This window comes from Cebidichthys violaceus, unplaced genomic scaffold, assembly GCF_023349555.1.
Source record: "Cebidichthys violaceus isolate CVI_PGR_0920_01 unplaced genomic scaffold, fCebVio1.0.p SCAF_29, whole genome shotgun sequence".
NCBI classification, from domain to species: domain Eukaryota; kingdom Metazoa; phylum Chordata; class Actinopteri; order Perciformes; family Stichaeidae; genus Cebidichthys; species Cebidichthys violaceus.
In genome coordinates, this window is record NW_027176472.1 from 2,519,043 (window position 1) to 2,529,042 (window position 10,000).

A 10,000-nucleotide genomic window follows, 5' to 3' on the forward strand; every position below is an offset into this window, starting at 1 on the left:
GTCTGCTCGATCTTTGATCCTAAAAGTGAGACATAAAGAAAGACGTTCGTTGCCTCATTTATTTACCTCCGGACTTTTCCCTGCCAGACAGCAGTGCTCCACATGTTCTCTGGCAGCCGGCCAGTGGATCTGATGGAGAAGATAAAACACCGTCAGTCAGACAGATCTGGTGGTCCGGATTGTTTTTCAACTGATTTGTAATGTTCTCTGATGTTCTCACCGTGTGCGTGGGCAGGTCCAGGCTGTCCGGCCTCAGCAGGTAGATGTGGTCCTTCCCTCCGACCAGCAGCCATCCCTGGTCCTCGTCCAATAACAAGGCCTGGTATCCACCGCTGACTCCGCCCTCCCAGAACACCGCCGAGCTGTTCCTCAGATCTGAGAGAGACGAGACACCAGGTTTTAATTATTAAGTTCTTCTTCTTCTTCTTCTTCTTCTTCTTCTCCAGCGCCGGAGAGGAACCGTTCTGTACTTTGGTAACATTTTAGGCTGCTTCTTACTTGAGTTTGTCTTTTTTCATTTTATGTCAAACACATTTATGTAACCGCTTTAGTTACTAGTTACTTTGAAGGTTACTTCTTTTTACATGCAAAACATCAGTTTATGAAATACGATGCATTATTACAGATCAAACTACCCAGCAGTAACTTTTTATCCTTTGCAAACACACACAGTCACTTTCAAATGACATTAGATGACATAACATTGACTTACATTCATTTCCTGGAGACTTAACCTAACCTAACCTAACCTTAACCTAACCTAACCTAACCTAACGTAACCTAACTAACCTTAACCTAACTTAACCTAACCTAACCTAACCTAACGTAACCTAACTAACCTTAACCTAACTTAACCTAACCTTAACCTTAACCTAACCTTAACCTAACCTTAACCTAAAGCTAACCTAATCCTAAACTAAGTCCGAATCCTAAACTGTAAGGATTTACATTATGGGGCATTTCATCTACTGAAGGAAGGCAGGACCCCACAATGTGACTGTGTAAACACACACACACACACACACACACACACACACACACACACACACACACACACACACACACACAGGTCATCCTTCAGGCTGCCTCTCGTCTCTCGGGAGTCGCGGCAGAAAACGACCCGAACAAACAAATTAACCCTGAAGCTGAGACTGCTGTTGGTTCTTTCTGCTGTCAGCGATAACAAGACAAAACAGTGATACGTCTCCACTGAATATATGTATGTATGTCCCAAATTAATACAGTAACAACAACGATGAAGTCAGGCCAAAAAAACATTACAGCGCTGCATAAATAAAGGTTATTATTCATCACGTTTATGTTTTCTTTATGTCTCATTTTAAATGACTTTCTCCTCATGTGACTCTATTTAAAAAAAATATTAATTTCTAATTTTTTTTAAATGATTAATAAATCAACAGAAAAATACTCAGCAAAAATTTTAACATTTAATTAATTAGTCAAATTCATTATTTTATTTTATTAATTTTTAGGGCTGTTTTGGACCCATTTTTTCACGTAAAAATGACCAAAAATTTCTCAGATCCAAACTTCTCAGACGTTAATATTTTTGGGGTTTTCTTTCAGGTGACTCAGTAGCTGTGCGGCATGAACGATTATCCAAATGGTTGGATTTCCAGCCTGCTGTGTGTTATTGCCCTACTCTCTTTCCACACACTTCCTGTTTCTTGTCACCGTCAAATTTTTTTTTAAAATATGTCCAAAAATACAACTTTGTTGCTTTCCTTTGTCTCATGCAATAGTGAAGTGAATATGCAGATTAATCTGTGATGAATATAATATTTAACTTAATTAATTTACTGAGGATGTGTCTTTATTTTGGGGTGATCAAAAGGCCTGTGGACCCGTCTGCAGCTGTAAATGTTAACGTGAGTCAAAAAGGTTCCTGAGGTTTCGTTCACTGTAACGACTCTGCAGTTCAGCTCAGTTGACCTGCCGCTAAAAACATTCAGCTGAATGAGGAACGAGGGAAATGAAGCGTGAAACTCCCGCAGAACACAAGTGGACCTTTAACTTTAAGCTGCGCTGCGTCGGTCCCGGAGGGTCACGATGTCGGCAACTCTTTGCGGAGGCCTTGAACGTTTGTTCCACTTCACCACCATTTTAAAAGAAATCAATCACGGGCCGCTTTCATCGGCGTCGACGGGGAACGCTGGAGAGAAAGAACATCAACTGCACAACTCAAGTTTATTTGTACAGCCTATAATCACACACACTCCACCAGAAAGACAATAAAAGAGGCGACGAATGGAAGTGAGTCCTCAGGCGGACAAGGAGCACAAAAAGCATAAATTACTCACATTAAAGTCCTTTTGTTGTTTTGCTTAAATTAATTTTCTTTTTCTTCTGTGTTTCTATTTAAATTGCAGTTCTATAAAGAGACTTGTTCCTCGGCTACAAATTTGTTTTAAGCTTATTAAAAATGTTAATTTTAAACTTCAATAACAGTGAATTTTGAGGATATTTTGACTAAAATAATTCAAAGTTTTGAAGTCATCAACTATTCTAACGGATTGAACAAACACCTGACCGTGAGAGCAGCTTCACCTTTAAGACGGTGACTTATATTTATATTTATTTAACACATTTAGGACAAAAGCACTCGTCCAAAATTTGATTTAAAAAATGTTTCACCTGCAAGTCACATGACAAACCCAGCTGAGTATTCATTAACAGTGGTGAGTCTGCAGCACAGCCAACAATAGTTATGTTCATGTGATGATGTGATTAGAGCTCTGCAACACTTTATACACTCAGTTTATACACACACACACACACACACACACACACACACACACACACACACACACACACACACACACACACACATATATATATATGTATAAATAAACTGTTCCAAATGTTTCCAACAGGACACCTCTACATCACACACACTCTGATGGCTTTCACACATGGAGAGATGCCCTATGACCCGGACAGAGGTGTGTGACACACACACACACACACACACACACACACACACACACACACACACACATACACACACACACACACACACACACACACACACACACACACACACACACACACACACACACACACACACACTCAGAACAAAGAGCAAAGTTTGGGTTGAACCTGCAGCTCTTCTTCCTCTGAAATCAGATCGTCAGTCAATCGTCACGGTGCGATTATGAGAGATCTTCACAGCTCATTTCTCACCGAGACAATCTACTCACACACACACACACACACACACACACACACACACACACACACACACACACACACACACACACACACACACACACGTGTTTGTTGGACCCGTCCACCACCACTCCCAGCCACCCTGTGTGCGTTTCTTGCGGTCGTTATACTTCCTGGTTCAGGATTACATGGATCACAATGTTTTTTTTTTGTTGGATATCTACAAAATTACAGCGTATGTATGTATTTTTGTAGCTGTTTGAGAACAGACTGAACTAAGAGCTTCTGTTGCCTTAACAACAGACCCTGTTTCATGGTTAACGTTAACGTGGCGTTAAATAACACACAAACAGCCTAAAAGATGTCAGAATGTTTATCCTGATCGAGTTGGATAAATACAGTATAAGACCTGGTAAATACGACATAATGTCTCTCAACTGTACAAGTTGATCACATGAACGCTCCATCAACACAAAGGATTATGGGATACTGTTTATTACGACTCATGAACTGAGACATGGGACATATTTGTGTTGCAGAAAATACAAAAAAAAAAGCTTTGATTCGTCTAAAAATCCAAGCGTTAGTTTTTTAAATTTCAGACCACAGTGACGGAGAAAGAACAGTGAGAGTAAAGACGCAGTGAAGGCGAGCAGCGCTTTTACTTCATGAAGCTCCATCCATCAAAGAGAACCAACGACGGGAAACAGACGACGCGATGGAAGAGGAGTCAGCAGGAGACGTCTCAAAGCGCTCTCCTCAAATACTGGAGAGGAACCCAAACGCTGCACCATTGGACGCTCAAATGTCTCTTTTGTTTTCTCCATTAGTTTCCCTGATAACTTATAAAACCTCCCACATGTGTTCTAAAGACAGCAGTCCTCCAGAACAAGCTTTAAACGTTTGTGAAGGTCCGCTCTGACGTCAGGGAGAGAAGGAAGATAAGAAGCATTAGAGAAGAGGATGATGAAGGTCTGAAGGTAACTCCTTTACAAACGTGGCTCCTCCCCTCAATCGTCCTTTAGATTGAAGTCTCATGTGTGTGAATAAGATAAAACACAACTTTTCACTTTACTTTGAGCTTAACTCATTTATTTTGTGTGTGAAATATTTATAAATCTCTCTGAAATTAAACAAATGTAAATTTACTTTTTGTGATTGTAAAGTTCACATTTTGGTCACTCCTGAACAATGAGTGACATGAAAGCAGCAGTAAAACCTCTTTGTCTGTTTCTCTTTTATTCCACATCTTGTCGTCGTCGTTTCTCGAAAAACACGGAGAGTGAAACTTCATCGTTTCAGTCCGTCACGTCTTGTTAAAGTCTAATCAACAGGATCGTTTCCACCAAGCTGAAACTAAACTGAGCGTGAACGTCTCTCTCTGTGTGTGTGTGTGTGTGTGTGTGTGTGTGTGTGTGTGTGTGTGTGTGAAGACAGAGAGCACTTTGGCTAATGACAAACTCGTGTTTAACACTTCAGGCGGAACAGATGAACTAGTGCTGGGTGAACACCTGTACTGAACACGTCTGAGTGTGTGTGTGTGTGTGTGTGTGTGTGTGTGTGTGTGTGTGTGTGTGTGTGTGTGTGTGTGTGTGTGTGTGTGTGTGTGATTGATTGTTCCCTGTGATGAACACTGATTGCCTGCAATCAAGAAGGTGATTAAAAGTGGATTTGGTTCATTAAAATGGAGTGTGTGTTTGAGTGTGTGTGTGTGTGTGTGTTTGAGTGTGTGTGTGTGTGTGTGTGTGTGTGTGTGTGTGTGACCGCTGTGGACGAGGTGAGCAGTATAATATGATCTACATGTGTGATTCTCACCAGGAACATGTTCTTGCAGCATGGCAGAAGAAACCTAAAAACTTTTAGTTTTTGCTCCATGATCCGATTTTTTTTTTCTTCGAAAAAATCAAATAAATACAAATATGTCTTAGAAACCAACTCCATATTTGGTAATTTAATGTCTAACGGTTGTGTGTGTGTGTGTGTGTGTGTGTGTGTGTGTGCGTGTGTCACTGATTTTCACCCACACACACACACACACACACACACACACACACACACACACACACACACACACACACACACAGATGTCTGCTCAGTGTAAACCCTTTTGATCAGAGTCCAATCAGAACAGCAGCCAACAGTCTGAAAACATTGAGTCTCTTTTTACCGTCATGGTTAAATATGAATGAAGAGCACTTATAAACCGTCTGAGAGGTTTACCTGAGCTGCTGAAGCTCGTCGTGATCTCTTCACATCTGGATCACGTTTCTGTTTCAGCCGTCATTGAGACGTTCAACACGCTTAAATAATTCAACTCTGCATTTAAATCATTCATAAAAACTGATTATCGGGATTATTTCACTACATTTTGAGATTTTGTTTGCACAATTAAAGGAAGCAGCAGAAACAGAACAACAGAAGAAAAGAAGAACGTTGTACAGGTGAGATGAAAAGAATAAAGAGGAACCAATAATCCATATCACAATAAACATTATAAACAAACACAAACTCAGACATGATCAACACACATAAACAAGCAAGCAAACATACAGTAAATGTGTCAAATTAATGTTGAATCTTTTCTTGATTAACCGACTAATTCAATTAAAAATGTAGATTTAATACATATTAGAATAATATATTAGAATATTGCTATAATACGGCGTATTGGTGACGTGTTCAAATGATCCCAAAAACTAAAATATTTAATATATTTATCACATTAGACAAAGTACAATGAAGGAAGATCTCTCAGTTAAAGGCTGGAACCTGCCAACGTTATTATACTTAAATGAGGAGGAGGAGGAGGAGGAGGAGGAAGAGGAGGGGGAGGAGGGTGTAATCGCTCACAGATAAAAACAGGATGATTAGATAAGAACTGACAGGATTCCTCACCTGTCTGCTCTACGTCATTTAGTTCTGATTATCACAGCCAACAAATACAGTGACGCCTTTAGTTTATATAGATCACACACACACACACACACACACACACACACACACACACACACACACACACTATGGAAGGAGAGAGAGTGTGTGTGTGTGTGTGTGTGTGTAACCTGGTGTGTGTCAGCTGGCAGATGTTTCTCACATCTGGTTCTCTGCTGAACTCTGACAGAAAGTCTGAGTTCATCAGAGAACACAGCAGAAGTCAAATATGATATTAATAATATATAGTCTGAATATCAACAAAAAGAAGCTTAATTTAGAGGATTTAAAAGAGCGACGTTCTTCAAAATGTGTTAAGTTAACTTCATATTAACTTAATATTAACTTCATATTAACAATGTTAACTTAATGTTAACTTAATGTTAACTTTATGTTAACTTAATGTTAACTTAATGTTAACTTCATATTAACAATGTTAACTTAATGTTAACTTAATGTTAACTTCATGTTAGTTAACTTCATGTTAACGTCAACCTCTCAAATAGAAAATAGCTTCAAAAGAGTTTTACAGAAAAGATCCAAAAGTCCAGCATCTCCTGCAGGTCTGATAAAACGTCCAGAAGAGAAAGATGGTTTGACTTTGAGCACTTCTACTGTGGATCAGCAGCTGGCGGTTCGTTGTGTTGCTCGAGGGCACTTCAGCAGGACAAAATGTTTTCAGACGGACCTGAAGTGGGTTCTGGACACATTAACCAGAATCATGAATGAATGAATGAATGAAGGACATGGTTTCCTCTTGTCTGTGTTGTTCTGCCGGTAACACGAGCGAGGTATCGAGTGACACGGAGCCGCTGAGCTCTGTTTGTTGTTGTAGTGAGTTCAGGTAGCCGGGTCTCTCTTCTCAGGACACATCTGGACTCAACCGGTCCATTACCGGCTTCAGTCTGAGCAAAGAGCTATTTTACTTTCACATCGATTTCCTATTTTAATCTTCTTGAGAACTTTTTAGTGTTTAGTTTATTCTGGGGCCAAAGTGAAACAATAACTAGCCGTTAGCCGCTAGCCGCGGTCCAGATGTTTCTGTCGTGGTCCGTCTGTGTAAATGTAAATAAAGTTAGACTGATTGAAGACTGCTCATGTTTCAACCTCAGTCTAAACACTTCCTGGTCTGATGTTTGTTTTCTCACAGCGGGTCCAGTAGCAGCGAGCTGAAGTCCAACCCGTTCACCGTTTAGTGTCAGCGAGCTTCAACATCAGAGCAGCGATAACTTACAAGGCTCAGCGTTCATCACCTCCTCCCTTCAACACGCTCTCACTCTTCATCTCACTTCTTACAGCTGCTTTCTGCAGCGACGCGTTCACCGACTAAATGTCACTTCTTTTGTGTGAAATGTTGCCTTTGTTTCCTCCGAAAAAACACAATAATTTAAGTTTTTAAGTCACTTTTGAACCAGTTTATTTCCTCATTGGAACCACAGTTGTGTTGAAGCTTCTGTTTCCAGTGAGGGAACCATTTATTCTTCTTCGTTTTAGTCATTGCAGGTGGAATCTACCAAATGGGAAATTGCAATGTGAAAAAAGAACAAATATCCCATTATAATCATTCAACAGATGATTCATTGATTGATTTCTTTAGGCCTCTGTGTGGTCGGCTAACAGGAAACATAAAATAAAGACAAAGAGAGAGAAAAGACTAAAGAGGGTTTAAATGTTGATCTGATCCGAGCCGTCTGCTGTGAGTGAACACAGAAAAAAATCAAAGATGGCGACGATGGTCACTTCCTGTTTACCGGTTGCAAAAACACAAACAAACAAAAACAAGATGGCGACGGCCAAATCAACAAACTTGACTCTAGTCAACTGACATCTCTCCAGATTAATCCACTGGTATCAGTTCATCTATAAAACTTGAACCCCGCACCACTCGCCGATCTCTATCATCTCCAACAGTAACCGCAATCTACGCTCTAAGAACTTCTTAAACATGTTCTTTCAGTCACCTCCTTCAGCCGCTCCTCGTTTCATTTGCTTGGAGCAGCAAACGGTTGCAAAAGAAGCTGAAGCTTCACACCCTCGTTCCACTACCCTCCTTCAGTATCTCATTACAAACAATGGTCTCTGATCACTGCGGTTCAATTCTACCTGAACACTGTTTATGAGTTTTTTATATATTGTACATATTATGATGTTGTTGTGTTTTAGTAGTGTGAAACGACTTGCCTCCTGTTGCTGTCTTTTTGACCATGAGGTGGTCATTGTAAATGAGAACTGGTTCTCAATGAAGGTAAAATAAATACACAAAATAAAATAAAACTTGAGGCTTCAGAGCTTCAGTCCACAAACCAACGACCACGTCTTCTTCTTGGTTCTGTGATTCGACCCTGCGTCTGTTTTTGTGAAAATAACGACACTCAAACAATAAATCAAACTCATGTGACTCCTTTAACCTCCACAAACACCTCCACCACCTCTTTCAGGTTCATCGACAAATTCTCAACCTCCAAATTCCTCCCTGAGCCACCTTGTCCTCCTCCTCTTCCTCCCCCCTCCCCCATTACCTCACCCCTTCTCTCTCTCACTTGTCTCCACATGTGGTCCGTCGTGGTCCACTGTAGGGAAAACTAGAGGAATAAAGAAGACAAAACGCTTTCATAAAACCTCTCTTTACTTCCACTTTGCTTTTCATTCGTCTTCTTCTCTGAAGACTCTCGAATGAAGAAGCTCTCTACAGTGACACTCGTTCTAAAGAATCGGAACGAGGGACCACACATGTTGGAGAGGAGAGCGAGAGTTGAACTTCAGATGAAAGACTTTCAGTTCATTATGAAGCTTGAGAGCGACATGAACTCCAACCGACGGCTCCATTAGACTCCATGTTGAATCTGACCACTGATTCCTCAAAGAAAGCAGACGGTACCGGTTTTGTATTTTGCTCTGGAGCCCACATTTTTAACACCACAAACATAAAAGCCACATCAGCGCGTTCCGCAGAGTCTTATCTTTCTCGTGATACCCATATGTTGTTGACAGGATGGTTTTGGCACAAAGTGCGGTTTGACAGATAGTTTTGTTGAAAATCACTGTTTACTCTAATCTCTCATAATTAGTGCGCACAAGCATGCACGCACGGAAAAACAAAGATCTTTTCCTGAACCTGACGAACACTGCATGCATGTAAGAACTTGACATGTGTTGTTGGCTTGAGTCGGAAAAATGAGGAGTAACTTTTTATATAAGAAGTGTAGTATGAGTATTGTGTTGCGTATGAATCTGTGCTGTTTCAGTTCCATTAGTCTGTGCAGACGGAGAACACAGATAAGTTCTCCAAATCACAGCTTAGTTCCTCAATTATCAACTATTAACGCCGATTTATGATTCAAACTCTTCTGGACATAAAGAAGGTCGCTATAACGTAACAGCTTATTGTGCGATAATTAATAGTCACTTCATATTTAATAAGCTCAACAAGCAGGCTTTGTCAGGAGATAATAAATATTCATCTATGATCTCATGAAAACTGCACTTTCAGTTTGACCTGAACTTTAGAAGCAGAGCTTTGTCTCATTGTGATGTGATTCATCAGAGTGTTGGGTTACACATGATAAATCACAGAGAGATGCAGAAGAAACATGAACTCAGTCTGAGACTCATTCATCAACAGAGACACGAACACAGAAAGCTTCCCTCACACTGAATAAAGAGTAAACCAGAGCGCAGTAGCAGCGTCTCAACGCCGTACTTTTAAGATGAAAGGAAAGGACAGGAAGCGATGGAAGTGCTTTACTTTATAAGGTGGTTCCTCCTAAATGAAGACCATGTTTCCTGTAAAACCCGCTGCTTCTCTCCTCCTCCCAGCATCTCTGTATACGTTGTGTTTTTAATGAGCAGGACGATGGACGCATCCTGTTCGTCCTAATGA

The 10,000-nt window shown here is 40.5% G+C and overlaps 1 protein-coding gene across 1 annotated transcript in view; it reads right to left on the bottom strand.

Moving 5' to 3' along the window:
- The window catches only part of LOC137880611 (semaphorin-3D-like), a 59,151-nt gene that overhangs the window by 12,252 nt on the left and 36,899 nt on the right, over window positions 1–10,000 (bottom strand). Inside the window, 2 exon segments of the mRNA XM_068722053.1 lie at window positions 67–129; window positions 221–375. Of these exon segments, the coding sequence (XP_068578154.1) occupies window positions 67–129; window positions 221–375 (218 nt within the window).